This window comes from Theropithecus gelada, chromosome 1 (assembly GCF_003255815.1).
Source record: "Theropithecus gelada isolate Dixy chromosome 1, Tgel_1.0, whole genome shotgun sequence".
NCBI classification, from domain to species: domain Eukaryota; kingdom Metazoa; phylum Chordata; class Mammalia; order Primates; family Cercopithecidae; genus Theropithecus; species Theropithecus gelada.
Genome location: NC_037668.1, coordinates 164,539,339 through 164,564,910, shown reverse-complemented (window position 1 = coordinate 164,564,910; position 25,572 = coordinate 164,539,339). Strand labels below are relative to the sequence as shown.

Below are 25,572 nucleotides of genomic sequence, written 5' to 3'. Positions count from 1 at the left end.
AGTGTGATACGATGACCAGATTAAAAATATCACTAGCAGTCCAGAATAAGGACCTCAGGCTGGGACTTGTTATATTTTGGTTAGTAACATGGTCAAAGCAGTTGAGAGAACCCCATTTGGCTCTTCCTGCCTCCATTTCTACCAGTTGAGAGGTAGCAGGGACCAGCTGGAGGTAACAGGGACCTGGATCTGCAGGATGGATCCAGGGAGGGTAGGGAAAAAGGGTAGGGAGCCATAGATCCTGGAGAGGAGCCAGGGAGACACTGCCCCCGGATCCAGTGCTGAGAGTGTTGCTGGGACAGCTGAAGTAAGGACACAAGCTGACATTTGCTTTTGGGAACAATTGGACTTCTTAAATGTGGGAATGAATTATGGAGGAGAGAATTCACTTCCTTTCTCATTTCTTCCAACTGAGACCACATCCCTCTAGTCTCCAACTCAACAGATCTCTTCCCCCATGTCATTGACTTTGTACCAAATCTGGCTTATTTTAGAAGATGGTGGAGCACCAGAAGTGGATGGCTTAATGTCACACCCCTAAGATCCCCCAAGGGTTTTGCTTCTTTTGCCCTCCTCAGCTGGGAGCTGTAGGCAGGAGGCTGGAGGGAGAAGAGTGGTATCATCGTTATCCTTCTTCATGTGTTACCAATAGCTGAGTAACAGGATGATAGCTGCTCATGGTGATGATGTGTGTGACGATGGGGATGATGACTCAGATAGCTGTGTTGAACTCAGACTACTCCAGTGTGGGGTCTCCGACTGCTGCCAGCGCACTTGCCAGGAGGCTGCACTGAGGGGTGGGTGGGACGGGGGCCCATACAGCCCTCCCCCTGGCCATGGCCAGCTGGGTCCTCATCCGTTGGTGACTGTCCTCCCTCCCACCCTTCCTCGTGACTCCCTTCGGCATAACGCCTGTGGCACCTGTGACCACTCCAGAACGCAGTTGGCGTACCATGGCATTCCGGCACACTAGTGTGCAGCGGCTGGGCTGGTGAGGGGCCGCCAGGGGCCAGAAGTGCCAGTGGGTGGGCCATTGCGAAATGGAACGATCTCCATGGGAGAGAGGAATTCGCTCTGTCATGTGTGATTCTATATTAATGACAGGGCTTTTTGGGCAGAAAATGGAGTCCCCAAAATGGAACCGCTTGGCCGTGGGCCAATCGCACAGAGGGTGGGACTGCTGGAGAACTCTTTCAAAACATCTCCCCACCCCAATTTATGACTCTCATCCCATCCCAGAGCCAACCCCCTTCCTCTCCTGTGTGGGACTCCCCATTGACCATAACAGATGGATGCAATTAAGAGGAAATCGGGAGAGATGGTGGTGGTGACAGAATGGAAAATACTCCTGTTCACCTGACACTATAATTCACTGGCTTCAGAGGGGAGCAGATGGATTTATGGGGATCCTATGGGCCTGGGCCAAGAAGAACTTAAGAGCAGCAAAGTTGAGGACTCTCCCCTGCAGACCTTGTGACCGGAAGGATTCTATGAATGTGGGAGGTAGAGGACTTTGGGGTCCTGCCAGAAAATTTCAGAGTTGGGGAAGGAGCCAGGAGTCCCAAAGAATGTCCTTGGAGAATTCTCATTCCAAAGTCAATGGGGCAAGCTGTTACACAGCTGGAAGGATCCTGAATGGATCTGATTTCCTCAGGTTTGGGAAGGTTGTGTCTCACCCTCTGGGCAGGGTCATCAGGCGTGGGGTCCCACCAGGAGGCCAGGCCACCAGCACAGTGTGCAGGCTCAGCCTATGGTTCCCTTTACCTGGGAATGTTACCAACTGGGTAGCATCCTACCCACTCCCTGGTCTCTGGGAAATTGGTTTTGCAGGGGACAGGGAATTGCAGGAAACCAATCAGTGCCATTAGTGGGTTAGAAAAGCTCTTGGGGGCAGCAGCTTTTTCCAGCTCCTACCCCAGACATTGGCTTATGCACTGATGGTGTGGGAGGGGTGGGGTGAGACCAGGCTGGATCTCTCAAAAGCAATTCCATTTCTGTTCTCAGGAAAATAGAACTTCTACCCTGAGAGGAGTCAAAGAGGAGGCAGAACTATGGCAGGTAAGAGAACAAACCTCCCCTCCCCAACCCTCCCTGGCAATCCTTACCAGGACAGAGAGGAGAGAAGTGGTAGGGATCAGAGATTTCTGGGACGTGCCCATCTTGTTTGTTGTTGTTGTTGTTGCTGCTGATTTTGAGACAGAGCCTCACTCTGTTGCCCAAGCTGGAGTGCAGTGGCACAATCTTGGCTCACTGGAACCTCCGCCTCCTGGGTTCAGGTGATTCTCCTGCCTCAGTCTCCCGAGTAGCTGGGATTATAAGCATGTGCCACCATGCCTGGCTAATTTTTGTATTTTTAGTAGAGATGGGGTTTCACCATGTTGGCCAGGCTGGTCTCAAACACCGGATCTCACGCAATCTGCCCGCCTTGGCCTCCCAAAGTGCTGGGATTACAGGCATGAGCCATTGTGCTGGGCCTTTTTTTTTTTTTTTTTTTTTAAGAGTCTTGGCTTTGGATTTCAATTTGTTTTCCTGAATAAGGGGTGCAGAGCCCCCACATGAGCTCCCGCTTCCTGAAAAGGAGCCCTTTCCCACTCTCTCTTCCAAGCTTTTCTCCAGTGACACACTCAGGGTCTTCCCAGGGTGCCCCACCCACTTCCTAGAGGCTCCATTCACATTACCTGAGGGGTGCCACCAGATTCCCATTAGAGAATTAAAAAGCACTGTGCACAGGCGGGAGGTAGGACAAAAATCCTGCCCCAACAGTAGGAGCGAGAAGGGGCTTCTTGCTCCTTGGGCGAGTGGATGGATGCCCATTCTGTTGAAGGGTCACCCAATAGGGAGAAGGTGGAAGGCCCACCTCCCTCTCTCCTGCATTCTTCAGGAAAGTTCCGGAAGTCCCATATCCCTGGGGTAAGCATCTGGCAGCTGGTGGAGGAGATCCCTGAAGGCTGCAGCACGCCGGACTTTGAGCAGAAGCCCGTCACCTTGGCTCTGCCAGAGGGTGAGAGCCCAGAGGGGAGCTGTGGAGGGGAAGCAAGATTTCTGCTGTCCTACCTCCCAGGGGAGAGGACTAGGGCACACACCTTCCTGGACACCCAGGCCCTACATCCATCACCAGACCATAGCCTGGCTCCCTCCTATCCTTAAGGGGGTACGTGCTTACCTGGAACCCTAGAAGTGACAAGGGACCTGGGGAAAAGAGTGGATAAAGAGAATGAAGAGACAACATGCTATTCCAGTGTGAGAAATATCTGGGGGGCAAGGATGGAAAAATGCTAAATTGGGGAGCAGGGAAAGGTTGTGGTGTTTTCTGGTCCCTCTCTCCTCTCCTCAAAGCCACCGCTGCAGATAGGCACTGTTAATACAGTTAATGTGATTCCTCCCAATCCTCGCTTCCAGGCAGCAGCACCCGCAGTGGCTCACAGGCTGGGCTCAGGAAGGCCCTTCTAGAAGGCCACATAAGAAAGTGCCCAGAAAAGTGGTGGGAACAAAGGCTTATTGGGGAAAAAGTGGAAATTGGTGTTCTTTCCCCAACACACATCCCTGCAATAAATTTTAGTTAATAGCATCCTCGTAATAAGAAAAAGAATGGTATTTTATTTTTCTTTTTTCTATTAGTATTAGTGTTAGTATTAGTATTAGTATTAGTATTTGAGACGGAGTTTTGCTCTTGTTGCCCAGGCTGGAGTGCAATAGCTCGATCTCAGCTCACTGCAACCTCCGCCTCCTGGGTTTAAGAGATTCTCCTGCCTTGGCCTCCCAAGTAGCTGGGATTATAGGCATGGGCCACCATGTCTGGCTAATTTTTTGGTATTTTTAGTAGAGACAGGGTTTCTCCATGTTGGTCAGGCTGGTCGCAAACTCCCGACCTCAGCTAATCCACCTGCCTTGGCCTCCCAAAGTGCTGGGATTACAGGCGTGAGCCACCGCACCTGGCCAAAGAATGGTATCTTATTTTTCTAAATCTGGAACAAGGTAATGAGAAATTGGGACGGGCCCTTGGGCCTTTAGTCTATATTGCTCTCTACTAAGATGTTCCTGGTGGGAGGCTGAGGGATTCTTTGAGGGCAGGCATTTCCCAGGTCTCCATGCCAGACATGGAGCTTGGGGTCTTTTCTGAGGTTGGAACCTATGTCTCAGCACCAGCTCCTTTGGGCACCAAATAGCCATTCTTTCCCGTGGTTGTGATTCCTCTTCCCTCTAGAGAGTAGGAATGGGAAGGGAACCCACAAAAATCTCTCTTTTTTTTGAGATGGTATCTCACTCTGTCACCTAGGTTGGAGTGCAGTGGTGTGATCTCTGCTCACTACAACCTCTGCTTCCAGGGTTCAAGCAATTTTCCTGCCTCAGCCTCCCAAGTAGATGGGATTACAGGCACGCACCACCACGCCTGGCTAATTTTTGTGTTTTTAGTAGAGATGGGGTTTCACCATGTTGGCCAGACTGCTCTCGAACTCCTGACTTCAGGCGATCTGCCCACCTTGGCCTCCCAAAGTGCTGGGATTACAGGCGTAAGCCCCTGTGCCCGGCCGGAACTCACAAAATCTCATTCCCTTCCCAGTCTTGGCAGAGCCTTCAGACTCCTTGCTCACCCACTCTCAAGAAAAGCCCCTCTCCCCTAAAGCCCTGCTGGCCTCCCCTTTCACCAGGGTCAGTCCACCTATCTCTTTCCCTCAAGCAGCCCAAGCTTCCGCAATACAGAAAGAGGAAGGACTGCCCTCTGGGTGCCTGGAATCTGCTGCTTTCTACCTGCCTGTTCCAAGTGCTGAGTCAAGGGGACCCAGGCCTGGCACCCTTTTTGGAAGGGGCTGTTGAAATACCTAGATGAGGAAGATGATGTAAATTAGAATTTAAATAAAGTATACAGTCACCTTCTCCCAAGTTGTCAGTCTTCCTGCTCGTCTCTTCCTGCTGCAGGGAAAAATGCTATCTTTCGGGCTGTGGTCTGTGGGGAGCCCAGGCCCGAGGTGCATTGGCAGAACTCCAAAGGTGACCTCAGTGACTCCAGCAAGTACAAGATCTCCTCCAGCCCTGGCAGCAAGGAGCATGTGCTGCAGGTAATAACCATAGCTCTTCCCCCGACCAGGGTCTATTCATCTTTTCCCATCCCGTTGAAGATCTCTTTGGCAGCCTTCAGGCCCTAAAGGAGTAAGACATACTCCTTGTTGAAGTTGAATCCATTCAACTCCATCTTGTGACTCAAAGTTGACTGAGCCAAGAATGGATCTGGCAGGCTCTCAGATACCTCTGCTGATAACCGGGAAGGTGATGTAGATTGGAGCTTAAGAGCTCAAGCTCTGAAGTCAGACTGCTGGGGTTACAATCCCAGGCCCACCACCTTGGCTTTGGAAAGTCACTTTACTCTTTCTATCTCTGTCTCCTCATTTGTAAAAATGGGGTAATAACAGGACCTGCTTTAAGGAGTTGTTATGAGTTGTTGTTGTTGTTGAGACAGATCTCGCTCTGTTGCCCAGGCTGGAGTGCAATGGCATGATCTCGGCTCACTGCAACCTCCGCCTCCCGGGTTCAAGCGATTCTCCTGCTTCGGCCTCCCAAGTAGCTGGGATCATAGGCATGCGCCTTCACGCCCAGCTGATTTTTGTATTTTTAGTAGAGAAGGGGTTTCACCATGTTGGCCAGGCTAGCCTTGAACTCCTGACCAACGGTGATCTGTCTGCCTCGGCCTCCCAAAGTGCTGGGATTACAGAATGAGCCACTGTGCCTGGCCAGGAGCTGCTATGAGGATGAAAGTTTTATGTAAAGTGTCTAGCTAGTGCCTGGCCTATAGTGAGTACTCAATCAATCTTGGCTAATCTGAGCAATACTATAAATACTAACTATGGGATACCTACTATGTGCCAGGCCCTACTATGTCCCAGGGGCTAAACATTTGACATAGATTATATATTTAATTCTAATCATTCACCACTTTTTTGAGGAATTATATTCCCATCTTATAAATGAAGAAACTGAAGTTGAGAGAAGTTAGATAACTTGCTCAAGGTCCCACAGCCAGTAATACAGGACAGAGACTGTTTTCAGGCCCAGATCCATCTGACCCCAAAATCACACTCTTTCTACTATGCTACATTGTCTCTGATGGCAAAGAATCGGTACATCCACCCTCTGTCCCGAACCAGGTTTTTGTTTTGAGATCTGTCTTTCCTGATAAAGACTATGAGCTCCATAAGGACTAGCACCATGTCTTAATCACTTTATACCCCCAACACATAGCCGTGTCTAGTAAATGGAGGAAGGGGACATGGTAGCCCTGCTCCTCTGCCCTTGGCCTTTCTGCAGATCAACAAGCTGACAGGTGAGGACACGGATCTGTACCGCTGCACAGCAGTAAATATGTACGGAGAGGCCACGTGCTCAGCGAGACTCACCGTCATTGAAGGTGGGCTTTTCCCTGAGCTTGTCTCATCAGTGCACAGGGCAGAGAGCCCACAGAGGAATCAGAGGCCCCGTGGCTAGTGAGGGAGGGGAGCAGAGGGGAGGGAGGCCCACTGAGGCTGCCGCCGCTGCTGCAGCCCCCGCTTGTGCTGGGCCCCCGGCTTCATCCACATGCACACTGAAGTCTGCATGTGTTTAAAAAGGCACACCTTGGCAGATGCTCTGAAGGATATTCTCTTGGCCCAGTAAATGAGCAGGACCTGAAAGCTGGCTTCTAGTCCTAGAGCTTCTGCTAACTCATTGAATGGGCTTTATTTTCCTCTCTGGGTCTCAGTTTCTCCACCGTGCAAAGGATATTTGTATATTTTGGACAGGCCTATGCCAGAGTTAACAAACAGGTCATGCAAAGGCCAAATTCTCCCTCAGACGTGTATTTGGGCGTGCGTGGTATTTGAAATTTTAAAAATTGTCAACCTGTAGTAATTAAAAGGTAGTAATTAAAATATTTCTTGAGGAAGCAGGTCTAGTCCCGCCATTGATTATGCTTACAATTGATCTGCCTACAAGTAACAGAAAATCCTACTAAGAGTAGCCTAAGAAATAAAGATATTTCATTCCTTCATATAAGAAGTTTTGCAAATGGTGTCCAGGGCTCATACCACAGCTCACGGCTGCCATCAGACAGCTGATTCCTTTGGTCCCACTGCTCTGCCATCCTTAGCAGATTGGCTTATCACCTCATGGCCATAAGAGGGCCATGGCAGATCCAAACCTAATCCATGTTCAAGGTAGGAAGGTGGAAGAGGTGGCTCAGGTCCATCTGCCTCTCTTATTTTTATTTTTATATTTTTGAGATGGAGTCTCGCTCCATCACACAGGCTGGAGTGCAGTGGCGCAATCTTGGCTCACTGCAACCTCTGCCTCCCAGGTTCAAGCCACTCTCCAGCCTCAGCCCCCTGAGTAGCTGGGATTACAGGTGTGCGCCACCACGCCTGGCTAATTTTTGTATTTTTAATTGAAACAGGGTTTCACCATATTGGCTAGGCTGTTCTCAAACTTCTGACCTCAGGTGACCCGCCCACCTCAGCCTGCCAAAGTGCTGGGATTATAGGCATGAGCCACTGTGCCTGGCCTTTTATTTTTTATTTTTTGAGACCTGTTGCCCAGGCTGGAGTGCAGTGGTATGATTATGGCTCACTGCAGACTTGACCTCCCAGGACCAAGTGATCCTCCCACCTCAGCCTCCCAAGTAACTGGGACTACATGCATGCGTCATCACACCCAGCTAATTTTTTGATTTTTTTTTTTTTTCTGCAGCGGTGGGGTCTCCCTATGTTGCCCAGGCTGGTCTGGAACTCTTGGGCTCAAGCTATCCTCCCACTTTGGCCTCCCAAAGTGCTGGGATTATAGGCATGAAACACCATGACCAGCCCATCCACCTTTTTTATAGAGGAAGCAAAGGCTTTCTCAGAAATTCCTGGAGCTCATTGGTCAGGACGGTGTCACATGAGCACTGCTAGTTGCAAGGGAAGCTGGGAAGGCGAGTGTTTAGCTTTTTCAGCCTCTCTAGTGGAAGCAGATGATGAGGATTACAAATGGCTGCAGGATTAGCCAAACAGCAGTGTCTGACCTATTTGGTAATATTGGGCTTATACCCTGATACGGCAGCTCCCAGGTGGAGTGAAAGAGCAGCTGCCCCTTTAGATACTCTTGAGTTTGTTGTGGTTGCCAATGTCTGCTTCACGCATTTCTGCCACCTCCCTGGCCCCTGTGGACACATGACTGGGCCTCCTCTGCATGAGATGATGCTTAGGTTGGTCCCCTTGGTCATGGGTAAGGCTCTGGGGTAAAAAAGCTTATGATGGACAGACCCTCCATCCTGCTCCATCCCTCTTGCTGGGATCATCCACGCCTTAGAGGACAGTGGGGAGAGCAGGGCTCTGGGACTCCATCAGTTTCTCAGGAAGACCGTCAATGTGTCTTACTTCTCTCCCTGCTTGTCCACATCGACTCCTTCCTCTCCTCCCTGGATGATCCAGTTGGCTTTCGGAAGAATCGGAAGAGACACAAGGAACCACAGGAAGGTAGGCAGATTTGTCAGAAATCTCCTTGGGGCCTGTGGGAGATAGACTACTCCTTTCCTGGTGTTCCCTGCCTGGTTGAGCCACCATGCACACCTTGTGGGTCACCACCAGTCTTCAGGAGAGCCCCTTCCAAAGGCTTGGTTGTCAGCATGGGCACACAGAAAAGCCCTGCATCAACCCTCAGGCATCCCACCTGGGACTGAGGCCTCATTCCTGCTCCTTTTCCAGACCTCAGGAAGGAGCTGATGGACTTCCGGAAGTTGCTGAAAAAGAGGTGGGTTTGGGCCTGTCCATGAGGGATTTTGGAGCCTCCCATAGTATTCACTCCCTACTATTTCCATAAGTAAGCTGGGCTTGGGCCGCACCTCCACCCAACACAGCAGGGAGCTAGACTGCCTGTAGCAGATGGGAGGATGGGAAGGGGACTGAACTGGGAATTCTGGATCTAGCTCTGCCATTTCAAAGCTCTATATCCTTGAGTTAATCATCTCTCCTCTGATTTCCTCCTTTGCAAAATGTGGTGGTCCACTGGAACAATGATGTAACTTTGTTTTTAAAGCAACAGAACAATGCAACACCCACTTTCCCCAGACATCTTACTTAGAAATCTACAATACAGGTTGTTAGAAGCATTTCTCCTGAAAGTTGTGGGGTGAGGCTGAGGCTCGCCCCACCCATCTCTGAATCCTTCTGGCCCCAAAAGTGGTCAGTCCCAGAGATTCCAGGCTCTGTATTTCCTTGAGTGCAGATAGAGCAGCTTCCTAGAACTACTTGGGGCACCAGAGCCAGGTGGCCAACAAAGGAGCAGGGGTTCCTCTGGCCTCTGACCGGCTGGCCTTGCTCCCCAGGGCCCCACCAGCCCCTGAGAAAAAGATAGACCTTGAGCAGGTATGGCAGCTGCTGATGACGGCAGACAGGAAGGACTACGAACAGATCTGCATGAAGTACGGCATCGTCGACTACCGTGGCATGCTGCGCAAGCTACAGGAGATGAAGAAGGAGCAGGAGGACAAGATGGCACAGGTGCCTCACTCCATGGCCACCCCTCACTCCATGCCCACCCCACACACCTGAACCACAGGTGCCTCACCCCATGCCCACCCCTCACATCTGGACCATAGGTGCCTCACACCTGGAGGTGGGCTTGGAGGCAGAACTTAGGAAACCAAGTATGATCGAGGGGCCTGTCTCCATCTAGTCCCCAATGGGGTATCTGGCTAAGGCCTTGGGATCCCAGGTTGGTGTCCTGCCTTTGCAACCTGGTTCTGATACTTACTAAACTCTGGAGCTTTGGAAGAGTTAGGGCCTCTGTATCTTGGATTCTTCATCTGTAAAATGGGAATTATAGTCATGCCTACCTCGCAGGGTTATTGGGAGGATAATGAGAGAATGTACTTAAAGTACTTAGCTTAGTGCCTGATACATGGTAAGGGCTTGATTTTTGCTATCATTACCATTGTCACCAGATTGGGGGGGGCGGTACCTCGTTGGTTTATTTCTCCTTTTTTTTTTTTTTTTTTGAGATGGAGTCTCACTCTGTTGCCCAGGCTGGAGTGCAGTAGCACAATCTTGGCTCACTGCAAGCTCCGCCTCCTGGGTTCATGCCATTCTCCTGCCTCAGCCTTCTGAGTAGCTGGGACTACAGGCGCCTGCCACCACGCCCAGCTAACTTTTTGTATTTTTAGTAGAGATGGGGTTTCACCGTGTTAGCCAGGATGGTCTCAATCTCCTGAACTCGTGATCTGCCCGCCTCGGCCTCCCAAAGTGCTGGGATTACAGGCATGAGCCACCACGCCCACCTACCTGGTTTATTTCTAAAGGCTTTCATGGAAAGGAATTTTACAGTTCCCATTAGCACTCTGATCCCAGAATCTTATCAGCTGTACAGGAATTTCTTCCCTGTGTCTAACTTAACTATAACATAAGTCTAATTTTTCTTCTGAAAATAGAAAACAACTCGTTTTCATTATCCTGAAAATAGTATCTTATCCCCTTGAAGGATAAGTTTCCTTACACCTAGGGTCTCAACCTTCTCTCCTCAAAGCTTTCTCATTGGCTTTGACACAGGACCTAGCACAGAGCTTTGCACACAGTAGGTGTTCAACTAATGTTTGTTAGAAGTACAGATGAATTGAAATGCCCTACTGAGTTCTAGCACCTGGGCACCTGGGTTCTTTTCTTGGTTGTCTTCTTGATCTGATCTCTCATCTTGGAGAATTTCCTTCCTTGAGGGGCTTACTTTTCCCCACTTGTAAAAGGGGCCAATGCATGCTCATCTGGGACGCCGTGGGCCTGGGATGGTACCAGGACCTATGAGGGTTTGGAGTGCCCCGAAGAGAGAACTTCATGAACTCTCCTGGTGGGTTTGTCTGCTTTGTAGTACATCAACGCCATCTCCAGCTTAAGACACATCAGGGTCACCAAGGATGGGATTGCAAAGTTTGACCTGGAGCTGGATCTCAAGGATTCTCAGAGCAAGATTTACCTGTATAAGGTGAGGCTGGAGGGGCTATGAGTGGGGGGATCTGGCAGGGATGCTGCAGGACTAGTGGGGAGAGAACTGTGGGTACCCTGAATTCCTCCATGGGAACAACCAGAGCACACAAATGGTGAGCCCCTCATCCCATGGAGTTCCTGGTTGGAGTTGGGCCAAACCCTGGTGTAGACCATCCATCCACAAGGACTTCTTATCTCACACTGAGCAACCAGTCTCTCCAGCTGGGCTTGTGACTCTCTGTAAATTGTGTCTAACACCAGAGCATGGGGGTGAAAAGAGGGTTCTGAGAAAGTGCGCCCCTTTCCATCTGAGCTTTCTTTCCAGAGACTTCATACATCCCTACCTGGGCTCTAGGAGTAGTTACCTGCCAACCAGATGGGGGCAGCGGCAGGTGGGGAGGTGCTGGTAAAATTTGGCTAGTTCTGTAGCCAGACTCATCCAGCTTCATCACTTATAAGCTGTGTGACCTCAGACAAGATACTTATCTTCCCCGTGCCTCAGTTTCCTCATTTGTGAACTGGGGATAATATAGGACTCGCCTCACGGTGTACTGCAGCGCTAAATGACATCATGCGTGACTTGCCCCTCCCCTCACCTCTCTGCTCATTCCTGCTTCTCTTCCCCTTGTCCCTCTGTTCCTGCCCCACTGGCCTCATCCCTGTTCCTTTGCCCCAGCTGTTCCCTCTGCTTGGCATGCTCATCCCTGATATCAACAGGGCTCATTCCTTCATGGCAGAGAGCCTTCCCTTGGCCACTCTGTGTGATTCCACTATGTCCCTCCAGCCCCGTCCTAGCACTCAGGAGCCCTGGACCCATATCTACCTTTTTGTTCCCTGGTTCTCTCTTCTCTTTATTTCTCTCTCTCTCTTCCTTCTTTCCTTTTTTCCTTTTCTCTCTCTCTCTTCCTTCTTTCCTTCCTTGCTTCCTTTTTTCCCTTTTCTTTCTTTCTTTCCCTTCCTTTCTTCCTTTCCTTTCCTTTTCTTTCTTTCTTTCTTTCTTTCTTTCTTTCTTTCTTTCTTTCTTTCTTTCTTTCTTTCTTTCTTTCTTTCTTTCTTCCATCTCTTTCTCTCTCTTTCTTTCCTTCTACAGGGTCTTACTCTGTTGCCCAGGCTGGAGTGCAGTGGTGCAATCTCAGCTCACTGAAACCTCTCCCTCCCAGGTTCAATCAATTCTCCTGCCTCGGACTCCCGAGTAGCTGGGATTACAGGTGTTTGCCACCACACCCAGCTAATTTTTCATATTTTCAGTACAGATGGGGTTTCACCATGTTTTCCAGGCTGGTCTTGAACTCCTGACCTCAAGTGATTCACCCGCCTCAGCCTCCCAAAGTGCTGGGATTACATGCATGAGCCATCACGCCCGGCCAGTTCTATTTCTTTCTAACATAAATTATTTACTTATTTATGACATTTATTATTTATATTTTTCCCCCATAGGATTTTAGCTAGTGAGAGCAGGAATCTTTTTTTAGGCATTGATGTGTCCTAAGTACTTAAAACAGTGCCTGGCACACAGTGGGCCCCTAATAAGTATTAGCTGTTGTTAATATTCAGCAAGTAGCAAACCTATCTAGGGCTTAAAGTAGGTATGCATATAGATTACTGGGTTTGTAGAGCCTTATGGATATCTGATGGTATTCTCTGCAAGTTCCTGTTGGTGAATAAGTTGAGCTAGGGCCCGTGGGCCATTGGTGTCATGTCCAGCCTCCCCTGCTATCCTCGCAGGGCTGCTGGGGAGTAACTCTACTCATAGCCTGAGCTGGAATGTCAGCAACTTCAGGTGCCCCTTTGTATAACACTTGCAGACTTTTCACTCCATGGACATTCCTAGAGCATGGATTCCCATCCAGCTCACAATCCCTGTTCCCATGTCCTCCAGGCCCTGCTGTCCACCCCATCCCAGCTCCTCTATGGTTCCAGGAATCTGTTGTCTGGTGATTGGGCCTGTGGGAGAAAACTGCTGGTTATAGCCAGAATGGGACTGGGGCAGGAAGCACTGAGGACCCGCTGAGGCCCACCTCCTCTTCCTTTTCCGGCCTTAGGATGGTGAGATGATCCCCTATGGCTTCAACAACCAGACCAAGCACTGTCTGCGCCGGCTGGGAAAGCGTTATGAGTTCCAGATCCAAGACTTGAGGCCTGAGGACTCTGGCATTTACCAGGTCAAGGTGGAGGATGCTGTGGTCTTCTCCACAGAACTGGAGGCCAGTGGTGAGTGGTCTACACTGCCGAAGTTGGAGTCGGGGAGATCTGTGAGAAGTGGAGTCCATGTTGGTGCAATGTGTGTGTCGGGGGGTAAATGTGATGTGGCCCCAGCTGCAAAGACAACTGGGAGACGGACACATACCTAGATGGCCAAATTTTGATGCTTTCTGTTTTCCAAAGCCTCGGTGCAAGTTATCTCTCCTGGTGCTGAGCTGGGTTCTACTGAATTACCGTCACAGACACAGAACATATGTGTCATGCCTCTGCTCAGACCTTCTGCAGCCACCAATTATTTTCAGATCAGATCCAGACTAATTGCATAGCCTCTAGAACTCCTTTCTGTTGCATGTCCTCATCTCCCACAAAGCCCTAGCAAGAATCTCTGGGTTAGGCATCCTTGCGCTCCATACAGACCTTTCCTTTTCTGCTTCCTGTATTCCTTCCCTATCTAGGAACTGCCACTCCTCCTTCATCAAACTCTGTGCCATCCCCATGAGTACCTGTGTCCATATCACTCTCAGAGCAACCTGCCAGCTCAAGGGGGTTCTTGAAAGGACAAGGAGAGGCCTGGGGAAGGGAGCATGTCCTAAGAACATGGCTAAATCGAGGTTGGGGGAGAGAGAAGGGGGTTATGTGTCCCAGCAGTGGGGAGGTGCCCAGATGGGACTTTGAGAAGCCTGAAAACAGTGCAGTTTGGGAAAAGGAGTGCGGGTTTGGGAGTCAGCCAGACCCTGGTGTGAATCTTGGTTTCTCTTAACTGCATAAGACTGGAGCAAGTTATTTAACTTTTTAAGCCTCAGTTTTCTCACCTGTAAGAAGAAATTAATAATACTTACCTGGGGGTAAGCAATTATTACTTGGATGAATAAGATAAAGGATGAATAAGATAAAGTACTGGCTCTTAGCATAGTGGTTTTCTTCATGCATCCACCTTGTCCCCAAATAGAACTTTTGGGTTTAGAAGTATGGAATCCTAGAGTTGAAAATAAGCCTTATTGCTCATAATTCTAACCCCTCATTTTATGTAGGGGAAATTGATACCTGAGGTCCAGAGGCGACCTATCCCAGGTAACACAGGGAGTTTGTGGCTGAGCTGGTCTAAGCCAGGATTTCTGAACGGCCAGCCTTGCCGCCTCAGGTCACACTGTGTCATACCATCAAGCTGATATCCCCATTCCTGCTTCCCTGGCAGCCATACCCCCAAGAGTGGTGGTCCCACTGGCGGAGACCCACTGTGAGGAGCACGGTGACGCAGTCTTCGAATGTACCTTCTCCAGCCCCTGCCCTAGTGCAGCCTGGCATTTCCGGCACCGGCTACTCCACCCCAGTGACAAATATGAAGTGTTTGTGTCCCCCGACGGGCTGACCCACCGGCTGGTGGTGAGGGGCGCCCGTTTCTCAGACATGGGCCCCTACTCGCTGGGCACTGGGCTCTACACTTCCAGCGCCTGGCTGGTGGTTGAAGGTGAGTGCTTCACATCTCTGTCTTTCTTTGCCTCCAGGGAAGACCTCGGGGCTGCGGAGGCATGAGGAAGGTGAGGCAGTGGGATTTCCTCTGGTCAGCCATTTGCTCTGGAACGATTCCCTTGCTCAGAGAGAATAAGGAAGGCTCCTTAGATTATTCTCCACCCATTGCTGTGCAGACTTTCATGGCCAACCCAACCCTTCTCAGCTGTGTCTGCTCCACTGGGTCTCTTGGAATTACTCTGGGGCACAGATGGCTCTAGGGTCCTAGGCAGCCTTGGGACAGTGGCCCAGGTTCAGTCTGGGTGAGAAGGCCCTGCACCAGACCAGAGCGCACTCTCAAACCTCCCTGGGGATTGAAATTTGGGTTCAAGATGTTCCCAGGAAAGTGTAAATTGGACATAAGTAAGGCAGGTGATAGAGCAAGTTGATATTTTAAAAACCATGCACCTGCTGCGGCAGTTTGATAAACAAATGACTTTTGGCTTATGCATTTTCTCCAAAATCCTCAAGAAGCCTGTAGCAGGGTGGCCTGTGGGTATGGGACTGGGGGAGGTGGTGATGGGATTCACCCATCCATCCCTGGAACACCCTGGCTGCCTTGCCAGGTGGTCAGCTTGCTTCTCTCCTGGGGAAGCGTAGGTCAGGCAAGCAGTTGGGCTCAGGCAGGTGCTTTGGCCAGATTTAACAGGAGTTTTGGTACTTTCTCTTGTCTCTCCATGTGGGCACTGATCTTCCATATGAATAAACACTCACCGAAGCTGGGAAGGATAAAGACCTTCAGTCCACAAGTGCTGACCACCAGCTACAGAGGCAAGGAGCCCAGGCCTCAGGAGCAGAAGAGTCTGGGAGCATCAACAGCCAGGGAGAGAAATTCAGAGAGCAGGACCCCAGTGGGGGCTCGCTTGAGGGGGCAGGGATGGCTTCTGGGTTCCAGCACATAGCCAGCCCAGACAGGGATGGCCTTGGCAGACATGGCTACTCCTTGATGGAGGACAAGGGGGCAGCTGACTCAGCCTGGGGCCCTGGACAGGAAGGCGAAGGCTTTCTAGAAACAGAGGGAAGTGGAGTCACTCTTTCCAGGGAAAGTCAATCTGGCAGAGAGGGAGGCTGGGCTGAAAGCCTTGCAGAGAGGCCCTATCTACAGGGAGAGAGCTCAGAATCAGGGTTGGGCCTCCCAGAAAAACGACAGCAAGATCGTGGCAGAGACAGCAATGGTGATGAATGCTGGAGGACAGCAGGAGGCTGGGAGGCTGGGTCCAGTCCGCTTCAGGCTGGAGGACTGGGGAGCAGCAGGGAAGGAAAGGAGCACAGAGGGGATAGTGGAAGACAACTGGATAGGCACGCCCCAGAGCAACTGTGGGATGCTCAACTGAGACCTGGGAGAGGAAAGAGTGACATGCAGGGCTACGAGTCTGATTCTGTAGGGTCCTGGCCAAGAGGAAAGCAGATAAAGATTTCACAGGGTGACAGCTTGGCTGAGATGGACAGAGGGGATGCTCCAAATAGGGAAAGAAGGAGAGGAGTAGTAGTGTGGGGTAGTGGGACTGGCCTGGGAGAAGCTGGAGACAGCAATGGGGCGGGAGGTCCTGGCACCCTGGAGTTTACTGGAGGAAGAAGTTCTGGCTCCAAGGCAGGTATGGGCCCTGAATCCTGGGATTCTCAGGGAGGTAGACATACTGACTATGGGGAAGCCTGGGGCTACTGGGGGTCAGGAGAGTTTCTAGGACAGACACTTGGAGGCAAGGACTTCCAGGAACCATCAATATCAGGTGGTAGAAAATTCCTTCTGGGAGATGGGAGTCCTGAGATCAAAGCTGAGGACTCACTGCAGGAGGCAGATGGTCTGTGCAGGGGGGAATCTGTAGTTGGAGGAAGTGTCTACAAAACTGGCCCTGGAGGCCCAGGAGACCCCAGAGGCTGCGAAGGTGGCCTACAGAAGCTCAGGGGAAGGGATGACCAGGAAACAGCTTGGGCCTCAGGTGAGATAGGGGATGACCCCAGAAGCTTTCAGTCTTCCCAGGAGTGGACAGCAGGTCACAGAGCAGCAGGGGGTGTTGGCAGAATAGAATCTAAGGGCACAAGTCCTTGGGATGACACACCATCTAGCCTCAGAAAAACTGGAGCCCACTATGGGTCTACAGTGCTGGGACCCAGTGGAGGGCAAGAGGGTATGGGTGGTACCCAGGTGGCTGGACTGACAGAGTCTGGTCAGGGGGTGGATGCCAGAAGCTGTGGGCTAAGTAGGTCTCCAGGCCTGGGTGCTCAGGGATCTGGGGGGATACTAGGAGATACAGAAGGATTAAGAGGTCCTGGGTCAATAGGGTCTGAACCAGATTTCTGGAATGGGTCAGGGAGCTCCAGAGTAAAAGGACCCAGAGGCTATAAGGATGACTTGGAAGGTCCTGGGAGAATGGAATCTAGGTACAAGGGTGGCTTAGGATATTCTAGGGGAATAGGCCCTAAAAGCGGGGCTGGTTACAGCTATGGCTCAGGGGTTCCAGGAGAAATGGGGTCTGGCCATGGTGCTGGTTGTAGAGTTTCCCCTAGGGCACCTGCGGGAATGGAGTCTGAGGAAGGGGGTACATACAGGAATGGCTCTGGGGTGCCTGGTGGAGTGTGGTCAGGAAACGAAGATTCTGGCCCTGCAGGAGGAGGGTCTGGGAGAGTTGCCAGTCTTAAGAATGGCTCAGGTGGTCCTGATGGAGCACCCGTGGATGACATCAGGAATTGGGCCTCTGCACGCCAGGGCAGCATGGGCCCTAGGGGAGGGCACCATTCAGATGGCAGCCTAGGGAGTCCTGAGATGATGGGGTCTGCGGGTAGAGGTGGTCTCAAGGCCCCTGGAGTAGTGGAGACTGTTGGAATGGGATGTGTGGAAGCAGAACCAGAGAGCTCTGGAAGAATAAGGCCTTGGAGTCAGACTGGCTTCAGAGCCTCAGAGGCCCTGGAGGCCTTTGGAGAAGGAGGCTATGAAGATGGCTCTGGGGGTCCAGAAGCCATGGAACCAGGGTCTCTGAGGGCAGGGAGCAAAGTGGGTGAGGGGGATGGGACAAGATGCCCTGGTGCTAGGGCCTCTGGAGCTGGAGCTGGTTACAGGAATGATACCAGGCACCCTGAGGCACTCGCACCTCACACTGGGGCTGCTTCTGAGAGCCAGTGGGCTTATGGGGCTGTAAATGTGCTGGGTTATGAGGATAGATCAGAACTTCCAGGGCCTCAGGGAACTGGGGTCAGAACAGCCTATGGAGGAGGGTCAAGGGGCCTTGGGCCTAGGAGTACAGGACCAGGGGGTGAGGCAGCCTTTAGAGAGAGGTCAGGGGACCTCCAAGGAATGGGATCAGCAGATGGGCCGGGTTGTAGGAAGGGTATTGGGAGTTCGGGGGAAATGGGGTCAGTGGATAAGGAAGGTTACAGGGAAGATTTGGGGACTCCTGAGAATATGGGTTCGGGGAGCAAGGCTGCTTATAGGGATGGTGTAGGGGGTTCTGGGGCAATGGGGTCAATGGATGAAGCAGATTATAGGAAAGATTTAGGGGCTCCTGAAGGAATAAGTTCAGGGAGCAAGGCAGATTATAGGGGTGGTTTAAAGGGTTCCAGGGAAATGGGGCCAATGGATGAAGCAGATTATAGGAAAGATTTGGGGGTTCCTGAGGGAATGGGTGCAGATTATAGGGGTGGCTTAAGGGGTCCTGGGGAGATGGGGTCAGTGGATGAACCAGGTCATAGGAATGGGACTGGAGGTTATGGGGAAATGGGGTCGGGTTATAGGGAGGATGTGGGGGCTCCTGAGGGAATGGGCACAGGGAGCAAGGCAGGTTATAGCGATGGCTTAAGGAGTTCTGGAGAAATGAGGTCAATGGATGAGGCAGGTTATAGGAAAAATTTGGGAGCTCCTGAGGGAATGGATTCAGGGAGCAAGGCAGGTTACAGGGGTGGTTTAAGGGGTTCTGGGAAAATGGGGTTAATTGATGAGGCAGGCTCTAGGAAAGATTTAGGGGTTTCTGAGGGAGTGGGTTCAGGGAGTAAGGCAGGTTTTGGTTTTAGGGATGGTTTAGGGGGTTCTGGGGAAATGGGGTCAGTGGATGAGGCAGGTTACAGGAAGGATTTGGGGGCTCCTAAGGGAATGGGTTCAGGGAGTAAGGCAGGTTTTAGGGATGGTTTAGGGGGTTCTGGGGAAATGGGGTCAGTGGATGAGGCAGGCTACAGGAAGGATTTGGGGGCTCCTAAGGGAATGGGTTCAGGGAGTAAGGCAGGTTTTGGTTTTAGGGATGGTTTAGGGGGTTCTGGGGAAATGGGGTCAGTGGATGAGGCAGGCTACAGGAAGGATTTGGGGGCTCCTAAGGGAATGGGTTCAGGGAGTAAGGCAGGTTTTAGGGATGGTTTAGGGGATTCTGGGGAAATGGGGTCAGTGGATGAGGCAGGTTATAGAAAGGATTTGGGAGCTCCTGAGGGAATGGATTCAGGGAGTTATACAGATTACAGGAATGGTTTAGGCGGTTCTGGAAAAATTAGTTCAGGAGGTGAGGCAGGTTATAAGAATGTTTTAGGGGGTTCTGGGAGGATCCCATTAGGGAGTGAGGCAGGTTCTAGGGGTAGTTTGGAGGATTCTGGGTACATTTTGTCAAGGAGTGAGGCAGGTTGTGGGCAAGGCTTTGGGGGAACTGGTGGCATGGGGTCAGGGAGTGAGGTCAGTTATAGGGGAGGCTCAGGAGGATCTGGAGAAATGGGGCCAGAGGGTGAGATGCGTTATGGAGATGGTTCAGGGAGGCTTGGAGTACTAGGCTCACTAGCTGGAATAGGACCTGAGGCTGGACCCAGAGGCCACAAAGCCATGGGGCACAGGTCAGGATATTGGGTAGCATCAGAGGGTGGCACGAGCTGCAAGGATGGTCCAGAGCGAGCCAGGGAAACAGGGCTTGTGGATGGGGCAGGACCTGGGGTGGAACCTGGGATGGCTGGAATGCTGGGCACTGCAGGTGGCATGGCACAGAGAGACAGCCCCAGGGGCCCAGGGGTGCTGGGGTCTCAGGGAGGGCCACAGACTCTTTCAGATGAGAGAGGCTCCACCAAAGATCTTGGGGGCTATGGAACCTCAGGGATCCCTGAGGCCTTGGAGGCTGCTGGTGCCAAGGGAAAACCAGATGTCAAAGAATGGCAAGATAGTTCTGGGACTCCAGGGTCTTCTAGGGACAGAGGGGCTCCCAGGGCAAAGGATAGGTCTCCAGACCAAGCAGGGATTATGGGGTCTTCTGGGTTTCTTGATGGCAAGGGGGCAGTAGAAGGTGAAACCTGGGCAGGAATGGCTGCTCTGGGGTCTGGACATGAACAGGACATCTGGAAAGCAGGCCCAGGAATGACAGACAGGGGTAGAGTTGCTGGCCAGGGGAGATTGGCATCTCAGGGAGGCGGGGACTCACTTTTGGGAGGCAGAAGGATAGGCTCAGGGAGCTCAGCGGGGACAGGCCAGGATCTGGACAGCAGCTCTATGCCTGGGGAAAGGGGCAAGTCAACATCAGGGCCTGCTGATGGACTAGGAATGAGCAATGCCTGGGCTCCTGACTGGGAAAACCAGGGGTTTAGCCGAGGCAGCATAGGTGCTGGGAAGCAGCCCGCAGGCTCCAGAGCTTCCGGTTCTCTGCAGGAAAAAGATGCCGCTTTTGGTGGGATCCATGAAGGGCCAGGGGGCTTTAAGGGCAGGGAGGGTACACCAGGCCAAGAGGTGGCTGGTGGATGCCGAAGCCCATGGTCCCTGGATAGCAAAGGTTCAAGTCGTGGAAAGGGCAGTTCTGGTGGTGCAGAGGACTCAGGTATCCTGGGCAAGGGGAATTCTACTGAGCGGGGAAATGCTGTCATCCCAAAACCTGGGGAGTCAGGACCTCAGGGAGCCTGGAATGGCTTAGATGGTCCCTTTGGCAGAAGAGCCTCTGGAGATAGGTCAGGAGGGGCCCAGGACCTGAGCTCTCAGCTAGGCAAGGGACAGAGAGGAGGAAAGAGGTCCCTCGGGGAGCAGGGGTCCCTGGAGGCTGAGGATGGTGAGGTCCAGGATCCTGGGGCCCTAAAGGAGGATGAGGTACAGGGAGTGGAAGAGGCTGGGAGGTCAGGCAGGAGGCCTGGCTCACTTAGGAGCAGGTCTCAGGCACAGTCAGGGGCTGAGGTGGGAGGAGGAAAGAGAAGGGGAGCGGATGAGGCTGGAAGCATGGGATGGCAGTCTATGGGGGAGAACCGGGGGTGCCTGGAGGAGATGCTGAATGAAGATCAGAGCCGGGAGCCCCCCGGTCACCTTGGTAGCAGGAGAGGTGGCAAAGATGGCAGGTTGGACATCTATGGAGAGAGGAGAGATGCTACCCAGAGTTCCACATCCAGATATAAGCCTGGCACTGGCAGTTTCTCCAAGGAGGCCCGAGGTAGGTGCTTCTGTGCTGAGCTGGCTCCCATGGGCTAGAGACAGTGGGGAGCTCCCTGGCCACTGGGATGCTTGGGTCTGTCCCAGTTCTGCCCCCAGCCCCAGGATTTTGTCCCTGCCAGTACTCCCCATTCTCAGGAACCTTTTGCAAATTTAGGAAGCAACCTCTTCCTCTTTATGAACATGGGGTCCAGCCTGTGAGAGGCTCAGTGTTCTCCTAGGAGACCTCTTTGCTCTTGAAACCTTATGTCCACAGCACCAGAGTTGTTGACCCAACTGTCTGTGGGTTACCAGACTTCTCACCTGGGTGACTTGCAGCGGCGGGAGGAAGGGGGCCTTCGTATACCTTACACCCCAGGTCTCCTGGACCAGCCTAGCTCCTGCTGAGAAAAGCAGCAATGCTTGGGCTCCTGTCTAGGAAGACCAGGGCATTGGCACCAAGGCAGCATAGATGCTGGGAACCAGCCCTGCTGACACCAGCTGTGCCCAGTTGGCAGGACCATGGTGGCCTTGCAGGGCACAGCGCAGGCCATGGCCTGGGAGGCTCAGCTCTGGCGACCCCCTCTGTGTCTCTTCCGGCCCCATAGGCCACTTCTCCCAGGGCCTGGCTGACATGAAGGTGCAGCAGGGGGAGGCTGCCACACTCTCCTGTATCCTCACCAGTGACCTGGGACCCGGCACCTGGTTTAAGGATGGCGTCAAGGTACTGCCTCCCCTCACAGCTTCTCTTTACCAGCAGGAGGGACAGAGGTAAAGCAGAGAACAAAAAGAGGGTAGAGGCTTTGAAAGAAAGATTTTTCATTCTTCATTTTACTAATGTATCCACCTCAGGAGAAGTTTAAATAGCCAATAACTTGGTGCGTTTAAAATAAAATTGGATTTTTAAATGATGTGTATCCTACGCCCTGCAGCACACCCCTTGTTCTTCCACCATCCAAAACGCCTCTTCTATACCCATACCTGCTGAATCCTACCCATCCTTCAAGGGCTTGTATAAATGCCATCTTCTCATGCCTACCAGAAGGGGGCCCTCGTCTCCCTGCACAACCTCCCTGTCCTCCATTAAAGCTGTCACCCCAAGAGAAACATCAAAGTGACTCAGGGCATGGGGCTCAGTATCAGCTAGGTCTGGCTTCAGATCCCGGCTCTGCCACCACCAGTTATGTGACCTCAAGCAAGCTGGCGAACAGTCTGGCTTCCTCATCTATGAAGTGGGACTAATAATAGCACTTACTTCATAAGATTGTTAGACAATTAAATAAGGTGCTAAGCACAGAGAGCATTGGCACACAGTAAGCATTCCATTCACACAGCTGTTATCAGGATCCCGGCATCTGTAAAGGGCTCTGGTTAGCTGGCCTGGAGGAGCTGGGATGGGAATGGGGTGACCTTCTCCTGCTGTGGCCCTGTCTCCAGCTCACCGCCCAGGATGGAGTCATCTTTAAGCAAGATGGTCTCGTGCACAGCCTCTTCATCGCGCGCGTGCAGGGGACCCAAGCCGGGAGGTACACCTTTGTAGCTGGTGACCAGCAGAGCGAGGCCACTCTGACCGTCCAGGGTAAGGCCTAGCCCTGCCCTGCCCTGTCCCACAGTCTCTTTGTACCAGGTGATATGCCTTGCTTTAAAACACCTGAATTTGTGGCTACTCTGCAGCCAGTATCTAATCTCATCCCCAGAGAAGATGATTTAAAAAGCCAACTCATACTCTGCCTATTCCAGCATCTTAGCTCTTTCCTTGTCAGGAAGTCCTTGATGAGGTCTAAGCCTGGTCTCTCCCGCTGCAGATGAAGCCCCTTCCCTTTGTGGCAGGGCAGGGGATTCCTTAATCTTCCCCCAGACTTCCTTCTCTGCGTCCTCCTTTCTGCATTCCCCAGTGCCGAGTGCTCTGGTCTTTGACTCTCTTGTTTTATTTCCAGATTCCCCTACCATTGCTCCAGATGTGACAGAGAAACTGAGAGAGCCACTGGTGGTCAAGGCTGGGAAGCCGGTGACAGTGAAGATCCCCTTCCAGAGCCACCTCCCCGTTCAGGCTGCCTGGAGAAAGGACGGGGCCAAGGTGGTGGGCAGTGGTGACAAGGAGGCCCAGGTGGACCTGGGGGACGGCTACACGCGGCTGTGCCTCCCCAGCACAGGCAGGAAGGACAGTGGCCAGTACAGTGTGACGCTGAGGAGTGAGGGAGGCTCTGTGCAGGCCGAGCTCACCCTGAAAGTCATAGGTACCAACCCCATCTTCCCCCAACCAAGGCCTGAGAGTTCCCAGGGTTCTGGGCCCTCCCTGTCATCAAGGGCAGGCCTGGGGTGTGATCACTGTGGCTCTGATCCTCATTTGCATGCTGTTTAAGATCCAGACCTACCCCTAATTCTGCTCAGACTGCTTAGGAAGAAGCAGTTGAGATCAACACAGTGCCGGGCTCCTGCTGGGCAGGGGGGAGCCGATTATGCTTCTCTGACCCCAATGCACTGGGCCCTCAGGAAGCTGCTGGGTAGGATGGCGGTCCCCAGCCCTGAGCAGTGCCAGCAAGGTAGGACTGCTGTGGGCCGAGCAGGTGCCCATACCAGCCCCTGGACGGTGGAGCTGGGAGGGGCTGGTGCATTCCATGGCACATCCCTGGGTGCACATATGTGTTGGGGATAGGGACGACTCAAGAATGTGTGGCCCTCTGGGTAATGCCCAAGGCTCTCTGGACAGTCTGCCCCATTGCAGGCTTATCCACTGATGAGTGGCGAAGGGGGGCGGGGAGCAGCGCCGTTCCCATCTAGCTCCTCTGACCCCTCCTCTTCCTGCTCTTCTCTGTGGGTCCCCAGACAAGCCTGATCCCCCACAAGGCCCCATGGAGGTTCAGGATTGCCAGAGGGCTGGTGTCTGCCTCCGCTGGCGGCCCCCAAGGGATGATGGGGGCCAGCCTGTAGAGTGCTACATGGTGGAGAGACGGCAGGCTGGCAGGAGCACTTGGCTGAAGGTGGGCGAGGCCCCCGCTGACAGCACCACCTTCACGGATGCCCATGTGGAGCCAGGCAGGAAGTATGCCTTCCGAGTGCGGGCTGTGACCTCGGAGGGGGCTGGCGAGGCCCTGGAGTCTGAGGAGACATTGGTGGCTCCTGAGGGTGAGAGAAAAGGCTGGGGCTGGGGGTGGAGGACACTCCTGGGCTCCCCGCTGTGCCAAGGACGGCAGGCTGTCCCAGAGGCTGAATGACACCAGCCTGTGCTCAGGGCTTCGGAGGCCCTTCTATAGCACTCTGGAGACTCCTTCCCTCAGCTGCATTTGGGATCTGGCACCCAGATGAGGAAGTGTTTTACAGAGTCTCCGGGAGTGAGGGTATGGGCCAGCAAAGCCTACTGTCTCACGCCCCAGGGAGAGAGGGGCATCCACCTCCAACATCCTATCAGGGGACCCGAGGCGGAGGGGCCTCAGGGCTGGCTCTAGGCTCCGAGCCAGGCTCTAGGCCACGGTGCCTTCTCTGTCTTTTCATTCCTTCCCTTGAATAGCTGGAACACTGACCTAGAGTAGGCTGGCTCAGCCCCGACACTCGCCAGGACTGGGAGGAGTGTGGCCTGCCCCAGATGCCCGTGCCTCCTACCCCCAGGGGCTCCCCGTGAGCCGGCACCTTTCAAGGCCTCTGGCTGACTGGAATCTTCCTTGCCCCCAGCTCTCCCCAAGGCCCCTTCCGCGCCAGCCATCCTGTCAGCCTCCAGCCAGGGCATCACGCTGACATGGACGGCACCTAGGGGCCCTGGCAGCGCCCACATCCTGGGCTACCTGATCGAGAGGCGTAAGAAGGGGAGCAACACCTGGACAGCAGTGAACGACCAGCTGGTGCCTGGTGAGCAGTGTCCTGGCTTCCAGAGCTTCCTTAGACCGCTCCTGGCTCCAGGATGCCAGGATGTCAGTTCAGATTGGTTTAATACAGTGGTTCTTATCTAGGGTGGTTTGGCAGTATCTGGAGATATTTTTCATGGTCACAACTGGGTGAAGGGTAGATGTTACTGGCATCTAGTATAAAGAGGTCAGGTATGCTGTTAAACATCCTACAGTACACAGGACAGAACCCACCCCTCCTCTCAAAAATCCCAAAGAAATATCTGGCAAAAAAAAAATGTCAATCATGCTAAGGTCAAGAAGCCCTGATTCAGAAATCCCAGCTGGGAGCCAGAGATGAAGCTGTTAGCCCTGGCCCCTCCACTTCTTGCCTTGACCTTGGACAGTTCACTTCCTCTCTAGATCTGAATTTCCACATCCATGAAGTGGAGAGGAGGGTCCCCTGCCCCACTAAGTAGTTTCCTAAGAAACAAACTGCATTCTGAGATCAGAAAGAACTTGGAAAAGCCAACGGGCTGGGCAGATGCAAGGGGTCTTCTGGTAGCCCTTAGCATTTCTTTGCTCTGCGTGCGTGCTGCAGAAGTCCAGGTTTGAGGAGGGAAGAACGGGTTCAGAACAGCTTGCCAGGAGACCTGGGTTCAGGTCATGGCTCTGCTACTTAGAAGCTGAGGCCTGTCAGGGCTTCAGTTTCCTTATCTCTGGA

The 25,572-nt window shown here is 52.6% G+C and overlaps 1 protein-coding gene across 1 annotated transcript in view; it reads left to right on the top strand.

Moving 5' to 3' along the window:
* Positions 1-664: 664 nt before the first annotated feature.
* The window catches only part of IGFN1 (immunoglobulin-like and fibronectin type III domain containing 1), a 35,293-nt gene continuing 10,385 nt past the window's right edge, over positions 665-25,572 (top strand). Inside the window, exons 1-16 of the mRNA XM_025397102.1 lie at positions 665-797; positions 2,882-3,001; positions 4,918-5,057; positions 6,301-6,400; positions 8,436-8,480; positions 8,709-8,754; positions 9,329-9,503; positions 10,861-10,974; positions 13,019-13,187; positions 14,374-14,646; positions 15,407-21,085; positions 21,639-21,754; positions 22,468-22,609; positions 22,968-23,267; positions 23,857-24,156; positions 24,700-24,873. Coding sequence (XP_025252887.1) covers positions 665-797; positions 2,882-3,001; positions 4,918-5,057; positions 6,301-6,400; positions 8,436-8,480; positions 8,709-8,754; positions 9,329-9,503; positions 10,861-10,974; positions 13,019-13,187; positions 14,374-14,646; positions 15,407-21,085; positions 21,639-21,754; positions 22,468-22,609; positions 22,968-23,267; positions 23,857-24,156; positions 24,700-24,873 — 8,026 coding nt within the window. The remainder of the gene's footprint in view (positions 798-2,881; positions 3,002-4,917; positions 5,058-6,300; positions 6,401-8,435; positions 8,481-8,708; positions 8,755-9,328; positions 9,504-10,860; positions 10,975-13,018; positions 13,188-14,373; positions 14,647-15,406; positions 21,086-21,638; positions 21,755-22,467; positions 22,610-22,967; positions 23,268-23,856; positions 24,157-24,699; positions 24,874-25,572) is intronic.